This window comes from Mesoplodon bidens (genome assembly GCF_964165515.1).
Source record: "Mesoplodon bidens genome assembly, chromosome: 5".
NCBI classification, from domain to species: domain Eukaryota; kingdom Metazoa; phylum Chordata; class Mammalia; order Artiodactyla; family Ziphiidae; genus Mesoplodon; species Mesoplodon bidens.
In genome coordinates this window covers 95,099,294-95,125,875 of record NC_138161.1, presented here as the reverse complement: position 1 = coordinate 95,125,875, position 26,582 = coordinate 95,099,294, and the positions used below count along the sequence as shown (strand labels likewise).

At 38.6% G+C, this 26,582-nt stretch overlaps 1 protein-coding gene across 1 annotated transcript in view; it reads right to left on the bottom strand.

Annotated features, from left to right (window-relative positions):
• Window positions 1-2,442: 2,442 nt before the first annotated feature.
• The window catches only part of KCNMB2 (potassium calcium-activated channel subfamily M regulatory beta subunit 2), a gene marked incomplete at both ends in the record, with an annotated part of 30,301 nt that continues 6,161 nt past the window's right edge, over window positions 2,443-26,582 (bottom strand). Inside the window, 3 exons of the mRNA XM_081234702.1 lie at window positions 2,443-2,727; window positions 14,652-14,847; window positions 17,241-17,411. Of these exons, the coding sequence (XP_081090828.1) occupies window positions 2,443-2,727; window positions 14,652-14,847; window positions 17,241-17,411 (652 nt within the window). The remainder of the gene's footprint in view (window positions 2,728-14,651; window positions 14,848-17,240; window positions 17,412-26,582) is intronic.

Genomic DNA, 26,582 nt, shown 5'->3' with positions numbered 1-26,582 from the left:
CTGTTCTCTATTTTTTCGTATGTATTATCTCAACCCTTCCAGTAGATTACAAATTCATTCTTAAGAGAGAAGTCAGTGGTATACTTTGTATTATTCCTTATAGTCCCTGCAAATGTGAAAGGGTGGAACAGATTCAGCTTAAAAATTGTCTACTCAGTCCTGCTTCCCTTCCAGACCTCATTAGTGTTATCTGAAAGACCCCAAAGCCGTGTAAATGGTTACCACAATGCGAAAGCTACAGGCTGGTTACTTTCTCAGCTCTCTGTCATCTTAGTGTCTGTGTAACCTTGGGGAAGCTACTTAACATCTCTGAGCTTCAACATTCTCATCTGTAGGATAGGATAATAATAGTGCTCCCTCTAACAGGGTTGTTATAAAGATTAAGTTAGTTAACACATGCAAAGCATTTAAAACATTATTACTAGCCCCAGTTCTTTCTCCTTTAATAATGAGTATTTAATTGCATATACATTTAAGTTACTTTAAGGGGCTGTTGCTTTATTGGAATTCAAAAAGGCACTAGTTAACTTCTTTTTGGTGTCATTATTTTGAGATTTCTACAATCTTATCTGATACATCAGTTGGGAATCTTTAATTAAAAATCCAGAGGAAAATAAAAAGTAACTCATATAGTAATACTTGCATATGTTTCACCCTTGGATCACTTGAAGGAAGCCCAAGGAACATTAAAGGTTGTAAATTTTTAGCTCTGTAGTCACAAAGATTTCTCTATCATCTTCAGAATTATGTTTTTAAGGTGGAGTAAGAATTGAGTTTTCCATCATATTTTCCAAGTATTCATAATATTGTGTGTATGTGTTTGGGTGTTAAAAAGGGAACTTTCTTTATAATCTCTTTAAATAAGCTTAAAAATAGTGAATCATAGGTTTTTGGCCTGCCATGGGCTTGCCAGCTTAGAATGCAAGAGGTATCAAATCTTGCTGATATAATGGATTTTTTAAAAGTTTTAATTACACATTTGAAGTCCTGATTATACCCTATGGATTTATTTGTTTATGAAAAGTCAAACTATGTATTACAGTATTGCAGAATACTTTCTACTTCATCAGGTTAGTTTCACCATTCATTCCACAAATATGATTTGTAAAATTCTGCAATACCTTGATACTACATTAGAAAAAGGTACTTAAATAGATGAGAAAGATAGATGTTTGTCTTCTTCTTCTGTTATTGATGTTAAATAAAAGACGGAATGTTTTTGTTTAAAACCAATTCCTCCATCCCCCACCCCCGGCCCCACCCCCAAACACAAGAAGTGAATGTCAATGTGAACAAAGGCTTCCTTTAAATCTGTTATTCAGTTCAAGTGTGTGTAAGGAAAAAAAAAATGTGTATAAAATCTAACAACAAAAAAGGGAACTGTAAATAGAAAAGTAAAACATGTAGAGGAGACAAATATTCTGTGCATATAGCTTTAAAATCCCATCGGGGAATACTTGTCAGAAAGAGAGACTACATACTCATTAATTTAAACATAAATTCCCAAAAGCAATATTCCAATATGTTAATTTGCCACGATAGATTTACCCATTGAAATCAGTCCACCAGTCTTGACCAGCAAGTAAGATCTTAATTTTACCATCTAACAGTTCAATTGAAATGGAATAAATATTTTAACACAAATATCTTAGTAACATAGACTTTCCCAGATTGTAATGGAGCATCTATTCAACATTGTCAGTTCACAGGTAATGAAACTCCTTGTAAATGTTATTTCCTCACACAGTAGCAGGGTCTTAACGTGGAAAAGGGCTCTGTTCACTTTCTATTTAAAGCACAGGAAGAGATGATAGAATTGGTTAAGGAAAACAGCTTATTTTTTGGAAATCAGTTAAAAAATCTAAAGTTATGAGTATAAAGTAATAAAAGAAAAATAGCTGGCTGGGTTTCCCCCCTTCTTTATAGTGATATGGTAGAAATACAAGGAAAATGCCTAAAGTCCTAAAGGAAATCTGGTACCTTCACTTGCTACAGGGCTCAGTATAGAGTAAGGAAAACAATATTTTTGGCTGCAGCTTTAGTAAACAATGAACGATGAAAAATATTGCAGAAATATCTTCAAGAGATCTAACAACTCTGAGCACAGACCTTATCACACTGATATTGTCTATATTCCTCCACGAAGCTTGGCAAATGAATAACTGAGCCCGATTTTGGTGGAAGGAGAGAAGGAAGTACTAGTTCCAGCATTGAACCAAGATTATGAAAAAAACCCAACCAACAAAAAACAGTTATTTCTTCCCCTGAATAATAAAGACATCATGTTTGCATATAGAACAGCTTTTGCATTATTGCTCTACGTATAAGAATATATTAAGGAACTCATAACAGACTGCACATTACAAACTTAAGGTTCTTTGGTGAAGAATGAAAGAAAACAGTATTTGAACTTTAAAGAAAATGATCTCATCCACTTTGCTTTTATCTATTGATCTGTTGAATCCTCTCACAGAGCAGGGAGAGGTACTGTGTGAGTTTCACCATGGCAACGATAGCCACGCCCCCAGCCATCATACACGTTGGCCAAAAGAGTGAATGGAACAGCACGTTGGAACTGTAGAGTTTTGTTAGGATGACACTCTTCTGGTTTCCTTCCGGGTCACAATAGCAGGAGAAGTGTTGGTACTTCCTGAAGTTTTCCATGACAACATTCACCAGGGACATGGATTCTTCAAAATTTTTTCCACACTTAGGTATATAGGAGCACTGTGGAAAATGAGATAAACTGTCACCAGAAGATACTCTGTGTGTGTGTGTATGTGTGTGTGTGTAGTTCTAGGAGGAGTATTGAGGCCAACTTAATGATCTGTGAAATAACCATGATGGTTTTTCTTTTCATATTCACACTAGTGCCTCTAGAAACCCTAAGAACTCACACACTGATTAAAACAATGTTTTTAGGTATCTGGCCAAGATGTACTTTGATAGCTCACTCATATAGCTTAAATATTGATTAAAATTGGGTGACTCCAAAAAACAATTGGATAACTCCAGTGGATTCCTTTTGCCACAGCTAAGCATGGTGAGTGTTCATTATTCTCCACTGAACATACTTTTCCGTGGAATCAGAGTGTCAACCTTTCTGTCTTGTATCTGTCCACAGCTGTTTATGTAATATCAAAAGCTGCCAGTTATCTCAGGGAACTCTTACTCTTATCTTTTCAGCTTGGCTTCATGTTTTTCAGCCAAATCACCTTGGTCACCTTGCTACTAGTCAAGAAGACAGCTGTACCCCTGGTGAGCTGCTAAAAAAGAATCTCAGAAAGTGTAGGGATATTGAATAAAGAGCTGTGATAAATGGTTCATGCCCAGTTAATGTTGACAAGATAACTTTTTCCATAAGGCAAGGAAACATAAAGCAGAATCAATTCAGTTTACTCTTAAACCAGCACTCATCTGAGAATTTACAATAACTTTTCTTTGATTTTTTTCACCTGCTATCTTTCTTGCTATATCTCTTCTATATGCCTCTCCTTTTTTTTCCTACACACTTACATCCTCTGATTTCTTTCTTTGTATCTCTCTCTTCCTTCCCTGCCCTGCCCTGCCTGCCAGCCCTCACCTCTCTATGATATTTTCCCCTCTATTCCCTCTTCCTGTTCTCCTTTCTCCTTCTCTTCTCCCTCCCTCTTCTCTGGATACAGATGGAATTAAAGAACTTTGTAGTTTTTCTTTTTATTACTTATTGGATATGGTTTTGCATATATTTTCCTAATTTATAGAGCAGTCTTTGAGGAGATGAAATCTCTGTGAACCTCTTCCTTGGTCTGTATATGAACAGTGACAAAACTGATATAACAATGCATTTAACTTTTTAAAAAGTTAGGAAAAAAGTGATTTTAAGTCACTTCTTTGGGAGATGTGTGGGCCCTTGGTTAAGTCTTTGCCCTCTTTATGGTAAGGTGCCTCCCAATAGGAAAAAAATTCCTATCCATTGTTATATATATTATCAAATGATTAATTGATTTACCTGAATTAAAATGGCTTGTGACAAGATCACTGCTAATCTCGTGGTTTTTTTTTTTTTTTTTTATGGTACGCGGGCCTCTCACTGCTGTGGCCTCTCCTGTTGCGGAGCACAGGCTCCGGACGCGCAGGCTCAGCGGCCATCGCTCACGGGCCCAGCCACTCCGCGGCATGTGGGATCTTCCCGGACCGAGGCACGAACCCGTGTCCCCTGCATCGGCAGGCGGACTCTCAACCACTGCGCCACTAGGGAAGCCCCTAATCTCGTGTTTTAATGTGAGTTAGAAAACTATGCGCCCTCATCCAAACACTGTTATTCTCTGTTGAAAAATTGTGATAATACACTGATTTTATGAAAAAAACCCACATATTTTACTGCTATTACCAGTTTATAAGTTGTGATTTAAATACTGACATCTATGAGTTTTACAATGTCACTGGTACCCCTAGGATTGTACAGTACACAACTCACACTACTGTATGTAGAGATACAGATGAGGTGGGCTGTTGGTGAACTTTGAGCTATACTGATGGGAGCTTAGGAGTAGGACCTTGAATTCCAGAATGAATTTAGATTTGTATATTTCACAGGAAGAACATATAATAGAAATGGAATGAGTTTTGCTAATGGAGTATGTTTGAATGACTCTTTCCCCTGACTTTATTAGTGGGTGTACTGGCACTTGCTTTTTTTCACTGTGCTGTAATCACTGGATTATTTGCTTATAAACAGCAGGAAGATTCTTCAATTAGTTAAGAATGGAGGATGAGCATGCTGACATTTATCATAAACAAAGCTTAATATTCTCATACAAGGGCTGGTTGACACCCTCATATTTAATCAGCTAAGAGTAAATATGAGTACACTCATAAATGTGGTTAGTGCAGAGAGCTGGCACTAGCACAACATTAAGGGTCTGAAAGTATCTCCAAGAAAGCAGAATTTCTCAGTGAGTTATAACTTAGTATGAAAACTGGTCTATGACTGCCATGATACATTTTCTACTGGTTGGATGCTGGATTGAAAGAGTTTAAAGCAGTAAGGGGATACCTTTATATTTTTCCTTCTTCAGCACTGTTAGATCATGTCTACAACTTTTTTTAATGCTTTGATTCAAAAATCATTAAAAAAATTTAAAGACAAGTCATTTGTGGTTGAATTTAAAAAGAGCCAATTTAGCGTATGAATGCATCAGGGTTCTTTATATTTTGGTGCCAAGAGAGTTTATAGTAGTAGTTTTAGTGGCTAACAGTACTAAGTTATTGAAGTGGTCTCAATAAAAATGGAATTCCATTAAAAATGGAGTTTTTCCTTTTCTTATGCTCTTGTGAATTGATTTGGTTTTTAATTTTTTTTGGAGAAACATTTATCAGCCAGTGACAATAATTTTGTCACTATATAAGATTCTTCCAAATACAATGCGATATACATTACTTTTGAGACCATCTAGCAAGGTTGTAATACAGGAGCTGCTTTATTAAAGCTTCTAGTCATCAGGGTCTCAAATGCACATGTTTGGACTGGCCAGATGAGGTGTGTGCCATACATGATCGGGTGTGGGTCCTCAGGGCCAGGCACTTAGAAATGCAACTCCACGTTACTGGTAGAGAAAAGATTTCTCTGCCCTTGTGTTTTTAGCTTTTTCTAACCTTGCCACCCACCACCTTTCAACATACATAAACTGGCTCCCACTAGACTATTATTATCCTTGAAAATTCTATCATAATATGTCAATCATTCATTTACTTCTATTATTGATGGGTCCTTCTTTTGTGCTAATGAATATATAAGGTAGTATCACAAGCCCCTGACGTGTCTTCAAGAGGTCTGGTTACTGTGTTACTGTGTTTCTATAAGCAAGTTACTTGGCTCCTCAGAATCAACTTTTGGATATAGTAGGGTTAATAACGCCTTCCTGGCAGGGTGTGTGAGGATTAAATTATGACTATGCATAAAGCATCAATAAATTTTCTTTAACATATTTTTTATTGGAATATCACACTTGTCCATACGATCTAAAGTCTTTAAAAAGTGCCACATACTAAAGTATGAAAACTTTAAGCAGGGTAAAATTACTAGTTATGTGGTTTTCACAGGAACAGTCCTGTTTGATGGCTCTTGTCATGAGTTCCTTGTTTTTGTGTCCAAAGAGATTTGACATTATGCTGAATCCTACATTAGGATTCTAAGTTTTTGTTTCAAACTATAGCCATGTGTATGTTTCTGAGGCTGGTATGAATTTGGGGTAAAGATTTAGTGATCTTATGATTTTATCAGATGTCTGGAGAGTGCATTTCAGCAAATGAAAACTTTAGTAAGTGATCAACACTTAGTTGGAAAAATGTAATGTAGATTGAAAAGGTAAAAATCCTTGTGTTTTTAGATCATTCTTTTCTTGGTGGGAGGTATAGGCTAGGAAAGATTTAACTTTCAGACTGCATGATATATAACACAAAGGAACATGTGAATAATAATTTTATATACACAAGACACTTAAAAGCCATTCAAAATTTGTTTATATATATTTATATTACCATGGCTATAGGTCCTTCTTTCTTTTGTGCCTAACATATGGATATAGAAACCTAGCAAAACTCTGAGGCAGCCATTCAGGGGAGGATTTAGACCCTCATCTCTCTTCTCTCTTTTTTTTTAATTTTAATTTTAAATTTTTTATTAATTAATTAATTAATTTTTGGCTGTGCTGGGTCTTCGTTGCTGCAAGTGAGCTTTCTCTAGTTGCAAAGAGCGGGGGCTACTCTTCATTGTGGTGCGCAGGCTTCTCACTGCGGTGGCTTCTCTTGCTGCAGAGCACAGGCTCCAGGCATGGGCTTCAGTGGCTGTGGCTCGCGGGCTCCAGAGCACAGGCTCAGCTGTTGTGGGGCATGGGCTTAGTTGCTCCACGGCATGTGGGATCTTCCCAGACCAGGGCTCAAACCCGTGTCGCCTGCATTGGCAGGCGGACTCCCAACCACTGCGCCACCAGGGAAGACCTCACATCTCTTTTCTTAATCCTGAATTTTGTTAATAAACCTTTGTGCTTTCTCAACTCCCTTAACTTCTCTTTAGTATTGAAAATACAGAGATGGCCCCACAACGTGACCCTTCATCTCCCCAGCTGAGGAAACCTGGATCCTGTCACCTTCTCCTGACTGTCCTTTCCCTTACCACAAAGATCTAGCAATTGCATCTTCTCTCCAGTTCTTTGGAAAGCAACTGAAAGTTTTCTTAGCCTCCCTTTCAAAATCTTTCACATCAGTAGAGTCATTTTTATTCTCGTGATGGACAGAAGTTTTGAGAAAGTACCTGTTGGGCTTTTGCTCAGCCATGCTTCACTAGGCAAGTGTGAAGCAAAAAGTGACAGGCCTTCACCCTAAAAATAAAAGCTGTGGGGAGGAGTGGGGGCAGTAGGAGGGGTATATTTGGCTGGATAACCTCACTGGTCAGCCTCCTTTTCCTTATGATGGTAGGAAGGGAACTATTAATTCTCAGGATCACCTCAGGGGAAGGGTTTGTTCTTCATTTGTTCTTTTATTAAAAGGGCAGTGTCTTATTTCAGAGAGGGTTTAAGTTTGATGAAATCTAATCAATATGTTTTGAGTGTCTCTAAAGTACCAAGTTGCATGCTGAGTATAGGCATGAAAAACATAAACAATTTAAAACAGATCATTAGAGAGAAACAGGACAAGGGTGGTGGGAGTGATGAAATGGGACCAGCAATGAGGCTGAAAAGGCTCTTAGTAAGGCTCTACACTTCACAGAGGTGGGCCACAAATTTGTCAGAACTCTGTGGTATTCAGGGCATCCTAGTCCACAATGCCTACGAGATAAAAACAAAAACACTGCTCATTGAAGCATAAATATCTTGGTTCTAAAGTCAGATGGGACTTCTTCAGTGTCTACAAACAATGAGTACTGTGTACATGTTTATTAAGCATGTATGACGTGCCAGGCTTTGTGTTCTGTGCTGGAGAAGGAGACATGATCCTTACATTCAAAGGATGTAGAGATCCCCAGCTGGCAGTCTTGGAGTACTCTAAACTTTTGAGTTCTTTGAACATTAGTGATGGACAGAGGAGGTGAGAGAGTAAACTGGGATGTTATTTTCATTCTTGTTTGAGACTTCCTGCTCCTTACCATCACTTTTAAAACAGTGAATCCCACAATATTTAGACTACTTTAGTTTGCACTTCTAGTATCTGCTTGATTTTGGCAAGTGGGACTGTTTGAAATGTTTGGTAGAGGAGAGGAAAACAGTATTCACACTCTGCTATGTACCATAGTTTCCTGCAGTATTGAGACACAGATTCCTCCAGAGAGGTTTTCCTTTTCTGTGTTTTCCAGAGCTTTCACACTTATTGTGGCATTACTGCTTGATGTGGAGTAGAGGCAAAGCTTAAAAGACCTAGGAAATCCACTAATGAAATAGAAGCCATGTGGAGCTGCAGGATTAGTCGATACCCACAATAGCTTAAGCCATGGAGCCCTCAGGTCCGCGATGTATCCAGTCAGCCCTTGAGTAAGTCAGATATCTAATTTGACCATGATCCTCTTTCTCAGCAATGGAAAGGAGTAGGTTCATTTTCCATGCTTTTCTTCTTGATGCTCAGTGCAAGCTGTTTTGGGACACATTCTTCCCTTCATTTCTGCACAAAGATGCCCTTAACTGTGCCATAATTCAGTTTTGGTGAACAGTGACTAAACTTTGTCAATCACAGAAGCATTTCTGAGTCTATGGTCCATAGGCAGTTTCAGGACATTTCTAATTTAAATATCCCTAAATTTAAGGTGCTGATTATGGGGATGTCATATGTCAAATTTCTGGGCATGTTTTTTCCCATCTTTTCAGGGTGCACTTCTATGTAGTATCCATTCTGTGTAAACTGGTGTTGAATATACAACCTTGACTGTTCCTGTGGATCACGGATAGTTCTAGTCCTTGTTCATGGCCTTTTACTTGATCCTAATCACCTCTTGGAGTATGATGAAATGGCATGGATTCTCACCTATTCACTAAAATATACCATCAGAAGGATAAATATTTCTTAGAATTTAGAGTTTTTTAAAGCTCTTGTCTTTACTCTCTCAAGAGGATGCGCTAATGTTTTGCTTTTTAAGAGAGAGCATGTTTAGGTAAAGAGACTTAGATTTTAATTCAGACCTAATTAGTGAATGTGTGACTTTGGGAAAATTATTTCGTTTTCTGAGCTCAGCTTCATTATTGTGAAGTGGAGATAACAGTGGTACCTAATATGTGAGACTGATGCTGTAATTAAACAAATGAGTTCATGTAAAATATTTAGTATTATACAGTGCCTGGCACATTTTAAACTCTTGATAAAATTTGGCTATTACTACTTTAGGAGTAGGGTTTTAGTCAGGATTAAATGAGATGATTTTTATAAAGTTCTTGGCATAGTGCTGGGCACATAGTATATAGTAGATACTTAATAAATGTGGGCCCCTCTTTTTTTCCCATTTAGATTCTCAACTTCACTTTATTTTCTTCCCTTTTATCCTTACCCTACCAAATGCTGTGCAGAGGAACTCAGTGTTTACAAGCTTTGATTAAAATTGTAGAATCTCCCAGCATTCAAGCTAAAAGCTAAATAAAATCTGGAGCAGTGGTTTTGCCACTGTCTGGAGACATTTTTAGTTGTCACACTTGGAGGGAGGATGATGCTAGTCATCTAGTGGGTAAAGGCCAAGGATGCTGCTAAAGATCCTACAGTGTACAGAACAAGTCTCCACCCTACCCTTACAGACAACAAAGGAATATTCCACCCCAAATGTTAATAGCCTTGAGGCTGAGAAATTCTAGTCCAGATATGTATATTCTCTGGATGTGCAAAACTCAGAATGGTGACAAAATGAGAGGTGATGCTGAGTCTGGAGTTATAAATAATTGGTTAATTTATAGAATTTACTCTCCATCCAAAATAGCTGTCTTCCTCATGACAGCGATATATAAAATACCACATATATGGTAGTATACTACATACCAAAAATGGATATACTTTCTGGTTTTGCACAAAGATTCATTTTTAATACTCTCTTAAATCAGATGGGCATGTTTTGGGGATCCCTGGTGGGTAAACAAGGTTTTAAACTCTCAAAAGAGATCAGCATTGAGAAATTTAACAACCATAGTGAATTAATACTGAGCCACAGTTTATGATTCCTGTGACAGCCTTGTAGCCTGAAGAGTCAGGGGCTCTTGAGCCTGCTTGCAGCTCCTAGAGACTGTTAGTCAGCCAGTTGCTCCACAAGAGCATGCCAGCTTATCAGCTTAAGCATCTTCAGTTGTAATATGGACAAGAGGTTGGTCACTGAGTTTAAAAGCCAAAGAAAAAGAATATATGAGAGAGTGTGAAAATTTAAAAATAAAATCCTTTTGGATATCTTTCTACAAAGAAGCAGACAGTTTGACTGATATACGTTTGCCTCCTGTTGTCCCAAATCAAACATTGTCAGTAGTGCCTTATGTATCTCAGTAAAACCATGCCCATTCATTGGTAACTATGGGAAAGACTACTATTTTTGGTGAGCTTGGGGAATAGTAATAAGAAGGAGAGGTCAAGATAGAGAATATTTTAATTTTTCTCCCCAGGAATATCCTGTATATTTCTCATGCTACATTAAGATCATGGTTTACTGACCTTTTGACATGGCGATAACTGTATTTTCCACGTATTTACTTCTGATTAAAGGCAGAGGACAGCTAACCAGTGAGTGAAGAACTACTGGGCCAGGAAGGTGATCCTGCTGTTTGGTGTTTTCTTTCCCCTGGAAGTGTCTGTTGATTCTAGAAGGGGGCTGAGATCCTAGAAGGTTGGATGGGATTTTTGACAGCCTTGCAGAGCTAGGGGCAGGAATTATCATTAACAACCTATCAAGTGGGGGCTCTGATGACACCCTATTCACTTTGGGCTGGGACTGTTAAAGGCTGCATCCTAGGAGTAATGGTCAACCTGAAGAAGATAGGTCCTCAAAGGGACTTAAGTTCAAACTTGAATATCTCAATTTATGTAGTCAGAATAAGGTGATCATGAACGGCACCTAGGGGCCTTGCAGAAGCAAATGGAAATAATTTTTGGAAAAGATGACATCATGATATCAACCTAGGCTTAAAATTGTTTTTATAAATAATTTTTCAGATATGATGTTTGACAACTAATAAAAAAATAACCAGACGTTACAATGCAACATGAAAACAATTAAGAAAAAAAATAGAACAGGCACATAAGGGCTTCAGATAGTGTAGTCATCAAAATAAACTCTAAAATAACTACAATTTTACTTTTATTACTTGAAGAATTTAAAAGAGAAGAATTAGAATACTGCAGAAAACTAGAAATTATAAATAAGATCCAAATGGATATTCTAGAAATGAAAAATAAAATAAGAGAAATTAAGAACTCAATGGATGGGTTTAACAGATTTGTCAGAGCTGAGGAAAGAACTGTGAATCAGAAGGTAGGTCAATATCTAGAATGAAGCACAGAGAGACAAAAGGAGGTAAAATACTGAATACAAAAGAGACAGGAAGACACACAGGGGATACAATGATAATATCTAACATATAGTCCATAGGAGTTCAAAAAGGAGAAGAGGGAAAGAATGAGAGCAGAGATAATATTTGATGAGATAATGACTGAGAACCTTCTAAAATTGACAAAGAACATCAAGGAAGAGGGAGAGAGGCCCTGGGAACACTAAGCAGGCTAAATAGAAATAAATGTTTACTTTGGCACATAGTAATTCAACTGTAGAAAACCAAAGAAAATAATCTTTAAAGTAGACCAAAATTACCTTCAAAGAAGTAGCAATTAGACTGAGAGCTGATTTCCAAATAGTAGCAATGCTCACCAGAAGACAATGGAATTCTTTCAATGTACAGAAATAAAATAACAGCCAACTTAGAATTATATACTCAGTGAATATATACTTTGAGAATGAAAATGAAAAGAAAATATTTTCAGACAAATGAATGCTTAGAGATTTCTTTAGAGCAGATATTGCACTAAATAATTAAAGAGTGTTCTTCAGGAAGTAGGAACAAATGATCCTGGACCAAGGATGAAGGAAGGAATGAAGAATAAGAAAATGGAAAATGACGTGGACACATCTAAATAGATAGCTACTATATACAAAAACAATAATAATATCTTCATGGGCTTAAAGTATATATCGAATAAAAATGATAATATATAACTTGAGAATAAATGGAGTTCAAATGTTTTAATATCCTTGATTAGTCAAGATTACAAGTTGTAATCACTAGTTAAACACTAAAAGAATAGTGACAGAACACATAACTTCCAAGAAAATAGAGGGGAAAATGGGATCATAAAAATAATCCAGTGAAGAAAGGGTGGTCTTTTCATAAATGGACTTGGACAAATGATTATCCATATGAATAAAAAAGAAATCTGGAAACTTGACTCCTGCATAAAAATCAGTTTCAGGCAGATTGTACTCTAAATGTGAAAGGAGAAACAATAACATTTCTAGAAGATAATTTGGGAGAATGACTTCATGATCTCAGGGTAGGTGAAGACTTTTTAAACAGACAACCAAACTTTTGAAAAAAAGAAAACAAAAGAAAGAAAGGAAGAAGAAGAGAAAGGAAAAAGAAAAAAGAGAAAAGAGAAAAATATTGATAAGGTTTGGTTGCACTGGAATTAGAGACTTCTTTCATTCAAGTACATCATTAAGAGAGGGAAAAGGCCACCTTTCATTTCAGGAGAAGGTATTTGCAACACAACAATCAGGGAAGGTTCATATCTAGATTTAAAGAATTCCTACAATGAATACTAAGAAGAAACCATCCAATAGAATCAATTCAATAGAAAACAAGGGACTTGAACAGACATTATAAAAAAAAAAGGATATTCAAAATGCCAATAAATAAATGAAAATGTACTTAATAACATTAGTCACCAGAATTGCAAGGTTCTGGTTCCCTGCAGTGCAGGATATGTATTATTTCTTTGCTTTCATGGTGGTTATGTGGGGGAATCTCTATAACAAGTGCTTGAGCTGTACTTTTTCATTTCTTGCATGTTTTACAGTTAAAAACAAGGTAAATAAACCAAACAATGGCCTAGTATCATACTGACAGCAGACAGAATACTGGTCCTAAAATTTTAACTGAGATTTTTCATGGTAGGTTCACTCCCGATTTATAGCTTACATACTGCATTCATAGGGTTTATAGCTTACATACTGCATTCATTCATACTGCATTCATACTGTAGTGATAACATGTCAAAACAAGAAAATGGAAATATGTCCCACTTTTTGATGCCTATTCAATTTTGGCCAATTTCCAAGTCCTTGGAGATTTGAGAGTTTTACAGACATTCATCATTACAGGTCAGTTTTGAATTAAAAACTTGACTTGAGGGATCTTGGAAAACGTATACTTTGTGGGAAAACCAAGCTATGTATATTTGTAGAATAGGATTAGGACTGGTATTGTTCGTGGGTACAACAAACAAAAGGAAATCAGAGCAGACATTGTGTCCTCAGAGATATTTGCAAGAATTCTTTTAAGTTACTGTAACCAAAATATCTAATAGTAGATATTAAGTATCTACTATTTACTTACTTTTTGTTAATATATCACAAAACGAATCCTATGTTCTAGTATCAAGGTTTGCAGCTACTGCATTTTTTTCAATACATATAATCTGTATCATTTAAGTGCTGATAATTGTAATGAAAAGTTTTTACAAGAAAGGCTAGAGTTGTGAGAATTGTATCCTGGTGACGAGAGCCAATTGTCCTGTTGGAGAATGGTATCAGGTTGTCTTGGCATATGAAAGTACTCTGGCCATCTAAATTGCTACCATAAATCCAAAACACAATGTATTTAACTTAAAATTGATAATGGCAGGCTGGTTCTGCTGACACATTACTAGTCATCCCAGACCTTTTAAATGCAAATTTTATGTGCAGCTTTAATACAATACATATTGAGCATCCACCACGTGGACTTGAATATGTTAGTGCTGGAAAATTCAGCCTCTATGAACATAACACATGTGAAGAAATATGCACAGGCCCACATACTGTGACCATGGGTTGAAGGTCTCACCTGTGCTCTGCTCAGCACTCTCCATACTCTGTTCTAATCCTCACAGTGAATGACCTTGCAAGATGGTCATCGTTATTAAATTTTTAGAGAAAAGGATACTGAGGCTCAGAGAGCTTAAGTTACAGCTCCAAGACCACAGAACGAAGTGACAATGACCGTGGAAAAGCAAAATATAGTTTTACCCCGTGGTTCCCAGGTATATGACAAATATCTTGTATTTTTGGCTTGTACAACTGTGACTAAACTGCACATTTGCTTTGAAAGACTAAGTCTATTTGTGTATCAATAAGGATATAATGTTTACCCTTCTAAACGAAAGTAAAGGCTAAATCTTCACTGTTCCAAAATGGGGAATGATTTGACCACCACTTGCACAGAAAATAAATGTTTCCCAAGTAAGAGAGTCAAGTAGTGTAGTGAGTTCTGTGACTGGATGAGGAAGGGCCTGCTTCCTAGTGGCATTTTCCTTTGAAATGCTGGCGCAGGGGAACTTGATAGAGAGATGGAACGGTGCGGAGCTGTGTGGGGGTGAACGAGATGCAGTGTGCGCCCAGCTCCTACCTCATGATTGATTTTCATTGTCTCTTCCGTGTGGTAGAGAAGGAGCTTCTCTCCAGAAGAAGTCAGGTTAACGTACACCTGGAGACAGGGGTACTGAGAGAGTTTCCAGCAGTCCGGACCACAGCTGAAGGAGCAGTTAAATGTTTCCGTGATGGATGCATTCAGCAAGGTGCACTGAGCCTCCTCGGTCCACACACTACACAGAGAGGAGGAGAATAAGCACAGGCCCAAATGCCAAGGGCAAAGAAGGTGTAATCAGAGGGGAACATTTGTCAGCTCCTTGACCTGAAGAATCTTCCAGATCTATAATACAACCTATTTGTTAATGTATATGTTTTTAAATAGAGCAGCTTTAGGCTAACTATAATATAAACACAGACAAACTTTGCCTGCCATCTGAGAACTTTGCCAATGATTTCCATCAGATATAGTATCATCTTTTCCAATGCTTGATTTGTTAGATATTTTTCCTTATCAAATTCACTGGTAAGCATAAGGCAGCATCTTTTTACATCACAACCTGTACTCACCCTGCATTTCTGCATTTTAAGCTGCTTCCTGCCATGCCTTGGTCCTCACCTTGCAATGTCTGCCCAGTTTGTAGGCAGAGAAGGGGTAAGGGAGAAGGGGAGGAGAGATGGTGAAAGGGTGGAGGGGCTTGAGGTCCAATGTGACAGATGAAAGGACAGTGATCTATTTCTTTAAGGTCTTTCTAATAAGGGAGAAAAGATAACTCCACCTTTTGATTATACCAAGAGCAATCACTTATTGCATCCCCCATTCACCCTAACTGGTGCTTTACATACATTGTCTTCTTTTTTCTCCCAATAACCCTATAGGTTAGGTATTAATTCCTTTTAAAGCTGAGTGAATTGACAGTCAGAGAAATCAAATACATGCAAGGACACACAGCTAGTAAGTGATGGAAATTGTGATTCCATCCAATCCTCTATTTCTCTACTGCCTGGGCTCGTTCCATGGTGCTTCCCTTCTTCCCCACAAACAGTGGAAAAGAGGCTGTTGTTATATGCAGATGAATGGGTTCTTATCAGTGCCCTGGGATCTCTCAATCAGAAAGATTAAACAAACAAACCCTCCAGCTGCCCATTGGTCAGATTTTCATTCTAAAACATTTATAATTTTATGATCAAGGGTAATATTTGTGATTAGGAAGTAACACACCCAGAATCAATCTTTTGCTTCTGGATATAAGCTGATTACCAGAGTGATCAGAAAACATTCTTTGCAGATTAATAACCCTTCTTTTTGCTGGACATGTGTTGACACGGCCCCCTTTCCATGTCCAGTTTCATACCAGAGCCAGGATACTAGTACTGACCCCCTCTGGTGTGGCAATTTGTATTTTCCTGGGACATGGGTGGTCCGATTTTGCTTATACAAGAAGGAAAAAAGTCTTAGATGGTTCTAAGCAGATGTGAGGATCTGAAAGCGGTTTTGGAGTCAGTGAACTCTTGGGGCCTGAGGCATCAGAGCTTTCACTGAGAAGGAGCACAGCTGAAGGCATCAGAGAAACAGAGCAGAGCAGCCACAAATGGAAAAGATGATGCCTTAATTTTAGCAGATTACTGTGTTTCAACTAGATTTTCCTTCTAAAATGAAAGTATTAATTTAGGTGGGGAAATGAATGCCACAGAATGGTTTGATTCTCTTTTGGATTGAAACCTCAATTTTTCATTTGAAAGGGCCTTGTTTCTTTAAGCTGAAGCACTCTGAGACCTTCCCCATTAGTTATAGCAATGCTGGGCTTTCCTGTGCTCAAAGTGTCCAATTTATGGACAACAGTTAGCTAGAGATGCTGTGGAGGTTTATCATGTGGCTTACTCAGGAGGAACGCACTTGACAACTCAGTATTCAACTGCCTTTCTATCTATTCAGTAAACCTAGGGCAAATATTTAAATAAGAAGGGTTCAAAATCTTTAATTTAAAAAGTTAGTGCATAGTAGTGTTTTTCAACCCATTAGAATCACCTGGGGAACTTTAAAAGATACTGGTGAATGGGTTCCACTCCAGACCTACTAAATCTGACCCTGTGGAATGATTGTGGTGGGGCCTGGGTGTCAGTATTCTTAAAAGTTTCTCAGGAAGTTGAAATGTGCAGTTGAGAGCCACTAACGTGTGGGGTGATGGAAGAGTGGGGTGTGGTGGAAAGGAATGCAGGTGGAGAATGGACAGAGGTGTGAAGAGGCAAGAATAGGGATTCTGGAATTAACAGGAAGTGGTTTTGAATCTTGGCTCTGCCGAACACTAAAGCTGTATGACACTGGGCAAGTTATATCTATCTTGAGCCTCAGTTTTGCCATTTTTATGAGTATATTCATACTTATAGAATAGTTATGGGAATTAAAAAAGTAATGTATGGCAAGTCCCTGGCACATAGTAAGCAGTTTATACACAGAACTATTTTTATCTTTATTGTTAGATAATATTATTGACAAATAGTATGTGCCAGGCACTGCTCAAAGTTCTTTTTAGGAAAGAGGTAAGGAAGAGGACCTCAAGATTGATAAGCTGTGTGGGAGGAGGGAGGAGGGAGACAAAAGACAGTCCCAAGCACCCAATGGCTTTACCTCTGCATGTATGAGCGCAGGAGTGTGATTCCCAGCAGAAAGTACATCATGATGGAGCACACCATCATGGCCAGTCCCAGGAGAATGGCCCGGTCCTCTCCTGCTTTCAGTGCTGTGACAGTTTTCCTTTTGTCCAGGAGGTCATGGTCCCTGATTTTTTGGTAAATGTTTCTGAGGTTGAACATAATACAGTTTTACTTGAAGTCCACAGTTAATCAACACACCCCTAAAGAGTAAGTCGCTGCTCAGGCCTTCCTAAGGCAGAGAGGCCGAGAGGGGTCCTCCAAACCCGCCTGAGTGCAATTGGAACCCAGCATGTGACTATTGCCTTCCAACACACACGTGCACGTGCACACACACACACACACACACACACACCCCAACCCTGAGCAGAAACAAGTCTTCCTTCTTTCCTTGGGACCCATATCTAGCTGTCAATACTTTTGCCTTTCTCTGAGTCTGAAGAAAGAAAGCAATCCCCTCAGCCCTTAAAATAATGCTTTGGGTTTGTTTCCTTTGCCAACCCCCGGCTGATCATCATTGATCTTTCTGTACTCTCTGAATACCTAATGGAGCATTAATTCAAATAAATGGCAACATATATGAGGAATCTATCAACTTAATATCTTATTTCCCCTCGGTAGTAATAGACAGAATTTATCCTGGTTAACATTTTTCTCAGGCTTAGGGGTTGCTTAGGGCTCTGTTGACTTGAGATTTATAAGAAATGTGGAGATGTCCAGTGGTGACCCAGACTTCTTTTCCTGAACTGTAAACATTTGAGTGAGTTTACAAAAATATCAGTCAAATCAAGGCCAGGCTCCATAAGTTTGGATAGTTTTATTAGTATTTTTTAAAATTTTCGAGCAGCAACCTATGGTAAGAAAAAAACAGATTGGAGTCAAACTGTCTCCTAGTTCAAAACCTGATTTCATGGCTTACTAGCTGTGTGATCTCTAAAACTTCCTCAGCCTTTCTAATTCTCAGTTCCTTGCAAAGTGGAAATAATGTGTAACTACATTGTTACAGTTAAATGAGATGACATAAGTAGATTATCCAGGAGAATGACTGACATGAAGTATTTAATAAATGTTCCCATTTAAAAATGGTGTGGGGAACACACCTATGGTCAGCTAATCTATGACAAAGGAAGCAAGGATATACAATGGAGAAAAGACAGTCTCTTCAATAAGTGGTTCTGGGAGAACTGGACAGCTACATGTAAAAGAATGAAATTAGAACACTCCCTAACATCCTACACAAAAATAAACTCAAAATGGTTAGAGACCTAAATGTAAGACCGGACACTATAAAACTCTTAGAGGAAAACATAGGAAGAATACTCTTTGACATAAATCACAGCAAGATATTTTTTGATCCACCTCCTAGAGTAATGGAAATAAAAACAAAAATAAACAGATGGGACCTAGTGAAACTTCAAAGCTTTGGCACAGCAAAGGAAACCATAAACAAGAAGAAAAGACAACCCTCAGAATGGGAGAAAATATTTGCAAACGAATCAACGGACAAAGGATTAATCTCCAAAATATATAAGCAGCTCATGCAGCTCAATATTAAAAAAAACAAACAACCCAATCCAAAAATGGGCAGAAGACCTAAATAGACATTTCTTCAAAGAAGGCACACAGATGACCAAGAAGCACATGAAAAGCTGCTCAACATCACTAATTATTAGAGAAATGCAAATCAAAACTACAATGAGGGGCTTCCCTGGTGGTGCAGTGGTTGAGAGTCCACCTGCCGATGCAGGGGACACGGGTTTGTGCCCCGGTCCGGGAGGATCCCACATGCCGCGGAGCGGCTGGGCCCGTGAGCCATGGCCGCTGAGCCTGCGTGTTTGGAGCCTGTGCTCCACAACGGGGGAGGCCGCAACAGTGAGAGGCCCGCGTACCGCAATAAAAACAAAGACAAACAAACAAAAAAACTATAATGAGGTATCACCTCACACCAGTTAGAATGGGCATCATCAGAAAATCTGCAAACAACAAATGCTGGAGAGGGTGTAGAGAAAAGGGAACCCTCTTGCACTGTTGGTAGGAATGTAAATTGATACAGCCACTATGGAGAACAGTATGGAGGTTCCTTAACAAAATAAAAATAGAATTACCATATGATCCAGCAATCCCACTACTAGGCATATACCCAGAGAAAAACAGAATTCAAAAAGACATGTGCACCCCAATGTTCATTGCAGCACTGTTTACAATAGCCAGGTCATGGAAGCAACCTAAATGCCCATCGACAGGCGAATGGCTAAAGAAGATGTGGTGCATATATACAATGGAATACTACTGAGTCATAAAAAGGAACGAAATTGGGTCATGTTTTGAGACGTGGATGGATCTAGAGACTGTCATACAGAGTGAAGTAAGTCAGAGAAAAACAAATATCGTATATTAACGCACGTATGTGGAACCTAGAAAAATGGTACAGATGAACTGGTTTGCAGGGCAGAAATAGAGACACAGATGTAGAGAACAAACGTATGGACACCAAGCGGGGAAAGCAGCAGGGTGGGGGTGGTGGTGGGATGAATTGGGCGATTGGGGTTGACATGTACACACTGATGTGTATAAAACTGATGACTAATAAGAACCTGTTGTATAAAAAAATAAATAAAATAAAATTCAAAAAAATAAAAATAAAAATGGTGTGGGGAGCTACAGCTTTATGACATGGACATCGGCACATCCCAAAATTGCTGTTCTTCTCCAAAGAATTTCTAAAGGACAGAATATCAAGGCAGTGAATAGTGTAGAAAGCTTATGAGTGGAGGGTTGGATTTGAAATAAGATCTGGCAGAGAAGGCAGAAAAGAAGTGAGAAATTGCTGGGGGTGCTGGCTGGTTGGAGAAGGAAGAAATATGGGAAGGAAGGCAATGCTCAAGGATTCTGGAAACACAGGCAACCAAGAAGCCACGGAGAAGGGAGCTTTGGATTGCAGGGGTGTGGGAGTGGGGGAGTTGCTGGCTTTTAGGGCTTGGGGACAGAGAGGAGGACACATAGAATGCTGAAAATGAAGAAAGAAGCTCTTATGCCATTTTTATTTTAAGCTTCAGATAAAAAGCCAACATACACGAGACAGACTTCAGATTTTCCTTTTAAATTTTCATCACTAGTCACTCTCGTTGCTTGAAAAAGAACTAGAATCCAGTGTGGAACTTGGCAGAGGAGGAAAGAGATGCCTGTTATTTGTATAATTGTGTGTATATTCAGGGATTCTATTCAGCTTCATGCTCCAGGATGGCCTTACTGGTGTTTATGGCTGGCATACATTCTGGGGCGCTGGTTCATTCTGGACTGGTTGTTAGATATTTTGATTTCCTATAGAAGTGTGAGAACATGTGTGTACTTAGTGTATTTCCAAAAGGTTTTAAGGAAGACTATATGTTAATCTGGTTATTAGAGTATAAAATTAATGGATTAGTTTATTATCATTATTGCTATTATTTAAAAATTCTCTTCATGAGGTAGTTTATATAAATCTTACTCTTTCCTTGAGGAGTGGGCCCTTTATAGTAGGAGAATCATAGCTAAATAGAGGCCTTTGTTCCTCATCTTTTCATGACCGTGTCCTTCCTGCCTCTTTCCCACCAGCACTCACTCATGGCCACTCATTCTCCTCATGGCCAGAAGCTCTGAGAGCCCATCTTTTTTATTACTCTCCAGCTCCCAAGCCCAGTGCCTCTGGACTAGCTAGCTGGCTGGCCATCTTGCAGGCTTTTGACTTCCTCAGGTTAGCCACCACCCATCCTCTAAGTTTCCCCATTCTTTTGTGAGATTTTCTTTGGAAAATGTAGGATTTATATCAAAGCTCTTAAACTTGAACCTCTATGAACCTGAATGAAAAAAAAAAAAAAATCAATGCCCATTCAGTTAAAGCCAGACTTCTGAAGCAAGAAGAGACAGGCTGAGTCTGAGTGGCTTCAAAGGCCTGCTGTAAAATAATAATCTTTTGTTACTTTCCTGTTGTTATTTATCAAAATGTATTTAATTCTAATGGCTGCATTGAGATTTGGATTTCCTGCAGGTGGGAGACAGCAAGGAGGGAGCAATAGTCTCAGCTCCAGAGTAGTAGGCTGTCACACTGCCTCACTTACATCAGTCTACACCCATAAAAGAGATGCAGTGTAATCAGTCCGTTATGTTACTAGAACAAGAAGAATACAAAAATGATTCAAATGGGTAATTTAAAAACAAATCACAATTTGGAAGTGGTTAACAAATGTTCTTCACGTGCTCTGGGATGTGTAGAGAAGAGGGGAAATTATTGGTTTCCATGCAGGCTAAACACATCTGGGAAATCAGGATATTACTCAGCAAAATGAAAGTGGGTGAGTGAGGTGGGACATACTCATGAAATTCAACAATAATGAATTTATTGCTAATTGAATTAATGGATAAGTTAAGGAATGAATGAATAATTTGGAGGAATAAAGATTCAGTTAAAGTCTACGAACTTATTTTGAATGCTGGTAACCTCTAGTTATTGTATGTGGCCCCTACCCAACAGGAAGACCAACATGAAAAAAAATATCAACATAGGGTAGTAAATTCAATGATGGAGCCATTCACAGCATGAGTATAGAAGAGGAGTAATTTTCCCAGCCTGAGAGAGCAGGACAGGGAGCAAGGATTAAGGTTAGGGAAGGCATCCTGGAAGAGAAATGCCTTAAACAGAATCTTCAAGATTGAATCCAAGTTAACCAAATGACACAGGGAATCAAGGGCATTTCAGACAGAAGGAATCACATGAACAAAGGATGGAGATTTGCAACTACATGCTGACTGTCAGAAACTACACAAATTTTATTATTACTCGGATGAGTGTGGGACAGGGGAGATGGGGCAGATGAGTTTGGAGAGGTAGTAGGTTATGAAGAGTTTTTGTAAGTCATTTAAGGAACTTGGCCTTTATCCTGTAGTTAATGGGAAGATGGCAGAGGTTGACATGATCAGAACTGAGTTTCAGAATGATCACTCTGGCTTCAGGGTGGAGATTAGATTAGCGATGGAAGCAGACTTAAATCAGAAAGAAGAATTAGGGGATTGTTACTATAGTGTTGGTAAAGGATGATGAGGGCTGGATCTAGGATCGAGGTAGGGTAGATGGAGAGAAAAGGATGTATGGAAAAATATCTAGGAGATAAAACTTCAGGATTTGGTGACTTATAGAATATAGGGGATGATGAGGAAGTGAGAAAAAGGATATAGTTTAGATTTATGCCCAAGAACTTAACTTGGACGACTGGGGAAATAGTAGAGGGTGTTAAAGCAGGGATCCTTATTTTGCTATTCTTCCTGGTTCCAAAGGGGGTGTTTTTGCTGTCCTGGATAAGAAGGGAGAGGCTGATTGTTCATTTATAGATTCTCTCCCCCACAAACATAGTGTCCTGAGCTCAGGTGAGGATTGACTAATCTGATTGGTGAGATAGGCCAGAGCCTGACAGTCAGAGACCCTGTCTACATTTTGGGTGAGACTGAAGATCACTGTTTATGAGTGGCACAATTGTTTTCTCACCCTGTTGGACTTGCCTTTGTTCAGGCCTGGTGTGCCTTGGCCTCGCTATCTCTAGGTAGTAAGCCCCAGGTGGGGAAGGGAGTGTCCATAGCCTGAGACTAAGTGGATTAGTGAGGTGCCCCTCCTATGCCAAGTTGTCTTCAAAGCCGGGGGAATGAGCATGATGCTATATTTTGGGCCTCAGGCCTAAACATTGTCCTTCATACTAGGAAGCCTTGTACTTTGGGGGTTACTCTGCCACTACTAACAGAGTGGACAGCTCATCTCTCTTTGGCTCTTTGTGTCTATTCTCTGTGGAATCTTCTTAAAAGGGGTAGGGGGAGAAATAAGGGAATGAAGGCTAGAATAGTTCATTGAAGTAGAGCTCTCAGGAGGAATAATGACTCTGGGGCATGACTATAAAATAAGTTTCGAATATGGGGTATATTCAACCGTAGGTATAGAGCAGGAATTTGGATTTATGATTCTGAAGCAGATCTAGCCTTGGTGTATACTGGCGAAGCAGTATGTTTAAGCTCTGTTGGAGCAGCTGTGGCTTCATGGTTCATGGTGAACCATGAATCAGTATGGTGGATACAAATCAGCATTTATACATGTTGGCAATAACAAATAGTACATATGTGCAGTCTTTTCTACATACACAGGGAGCATTCTGCCCAAATCCTTTTGGAGAATGTGAGTTATTAATAAAACTACAAGACAAATTCAAGTATAACAAAATATTTTGTATAAAAAATTTTAATTGTCCAATAAAGCTTTATATTTACCTCAAGCCATAGTCAACACAATACAATTTTATTTCATACTCCATATTTGGATAGTTTTTTAAAGTTTGATAGTAGTCCTGTGGTTCACAAGCAAATTATTTATGAGGCTGTACATATACAAACATGGATATAAAGAGTAAAATATATGCAAGAAAAAAATTTTTCCTTGGGCTTCACTCATTTAAATTCAGATTCCCTTGGTATTTAGCCTGCAGGAAGAAAACTATTCATGTTAAGGCAGGGTAAATGTCATTTATTAATTCATTTGTTTATTCATTTGTCAGCATTTTAAAGTCTTCATAAGATGAAACATACTGTGCCAAGTTCTGGGGAATACAGAGTAAATAAGACATGTCCTGAGGGAGCTGGGTGAGATGCCAATCATTACAATGCATTGTAAGGAGACTTATTGTAATGAGTACAGAAAGGAAGCAAGTCAATATGCTGGGCGCTGATTTGCCAAAGGTTCAGTTACTGAATGGCTAATGCACCATGATTAGCCAATTTGCCAATTTATTGAAGGATCACTTTGCCAGATGAATAATTTGCCCACTTAGTCACAGATTTAACAAAGACTTATTTTAAGGAGCATTGTTTTAAGTATAGTAAATTAATATGAATATATTTTCTTAAGAATATTTTAAGATGATATTTTAAAAATACATTGAATTATGTTCTTCTTATAATATGTTCTTTTTTTTTTTTTTTTTTTTTTTTTTTCTTTTTGCGGTATGCGGGCCTCTCACTGTTGTGGCCTCTCCCGTTGCGGAGCACAGGCTCCGGACGCGCAGGCCCAGCGGCCATGGCTCACGGGCCCAGCCGCTCCGCGGCATATGGGATCCTCCCAGACCGGGGCACGAACCCGTATCCCCTGCATCGGCAGGCGGACTCCCAACCACTGCGCCACCAGGGAGGCCCTAATATGTTCTTTTTAACAGTATTTTAAGATCTGTTTGTTTTTTTTTAAAAGCTAGGTAAGTTTCTGAGGTAGGTTTAGTCTCTTTATAAATATATTCTTATGAATATATTCATAGATATATATTTTTTGAATATGTGTATGAATATATTCTTCTAATAGATATAGCAAAAATTTAGCATTTCATATGGGAGCCTTTCCGTTTATAATGATTTTATTCAAGTCCTTTTTAGAGTTATTTGCTGTTTTGCTAACATTTTAGCATCACTGAGATTCTTGTGCAAATTTCATGACTTTGATAGATTTGGCAACTTTATCAATTAACCAAAATTTGTTTCTTTTAACTATTCATAAGATTATGGTAATTGATTTTGGGTGGGGAATTTTTAACAGCTTTTTGAAGTTTCTGCTAAGTTTTATTTGAACAGTTTTATTTTGTCCTTATAACAAAATGTTTAATTTGTCTTTGCTCTTGTCCTATTCTTGGAACAGGAGGGATCTGGACAAGATTGGTGGGACCCTCTGCTGGGGGAAAGTTGAAGAGCAGAATCAGCATAATGCAGCCTGGCCTGCTGATCCTAGAGAGAGGGAAACCCAGGGGCGGAGAGGAGAGGAAACAAAGAATAGAGAGAGCAGTAGGGCATGGCTGGGTTGGGGGAAGGGGAGGAAGACCTGAGAACAGGGGACCCTGAAAACAGAGGGTGTCTGGAGCACAGGGAGGAAAAGACACAGGCGCTGAGAGATAGAGGGACAATGGCTGCAGAGACTGAGAGACAGAGGAGGAGAGTCTCAAGGCCCCAAATCTGGGTCCCCTGCAGTCTTTTTGGTTCCTACTAACCCATAGAACTATGAGGGTTACAATGATTATACAAAGTTTTTGGTAAGTAACTAAATTTGATAAATTCACCAAAAAGATCAACTGGCAAATGGATTAGTATTTGGCAATTTGGCTTCAGGCAAATTGGCTATCACTGTATTGGACACTCCTTGAACTGGGCATTCAGTAGATTGGTGATGGATAACTTGGCTCAGGACTTGATTTATGAACATGAATGTTTTAATTCATGTTTAATTAAACCAAGGTGGCCATAACAGTTTAAGTGGTGATGGTTAAAGGATTCAGTAATAGACTGAATTAAATCTCCAATGAGCAAACAATTGATAAGGGGAATAGGGTAGCTGAGAGTGGTTGGATTCCAGGATCCAGTGAGTGGGGGATGGCAGGTAATGAGCTGGTTAGATAGGCAGGGGTCAGAGATAAAGGGTGTTGTATGTCTTCTGAAGTTAGAGGAGCCACTAAAAGAATTTAAGCAAGAAAGTGATATAATTAGCTTTGTACTTTAGAAAGATCACTCACGTTAGTGTGGTTGGCTGTTTGGAATGGTTTATTCCTGGAGGCTAAGAGACTGATTCTGAAACTCTCCCAGCATTTCGGGTGTTAAATAGGGGTTGAAAAAAAAGCAGTGGTAGAGAAGATGAAAATTTAGATATGGGCATCATTTGTGTCCAGAAGTAACTATGAACACTGTGGGCTTTAATGAGACTCCCTAGGTAGTCAGAAACAAAACTCAGCAAGGGTACTAGAACTTGGAAAGGGCAAGAAGACAGATCTACAAAGGGTCCCAAAGCAGTCAGAGAGGTGAGGGGCACTGACAGGTGCAGGAAAGAGGAGGGAAGGTGGGAATAAAGAATTATGTATATCTGTCATAACTTGGGGAGGCCCTTCAGAAACCTAACCATAGTAACCATAATACTTAACATACTAAATATTTATATTTATGCCTCTCTGGCCCAGTGAATATTGAGTGGCTCAAGAGTTAGAGCCAGACCACATTCATCTTTGTAGGTTCATTCTCTTGCATTTATTAGGCTCACAAAGTATGTTCCTTTATGTGGGCTAGAAAAGGCTTCAATATTGAGCCTCCCTACACTGAGGCAGCCAGTGTAGGGAGGCTCAATGGCCAAGTGAAACCAAGTAAATCAGAGAACCATGGCTAGAACAGACTCCTGGCTTCTCTCTTCCTATCAGTGCCCATTGTACTCTATCACTATACATTTAGTATTCCTTCTAGGAAAATTTCAAGCTTTTCTGGCATTGAGAGCTCTAGTTTCCAGACT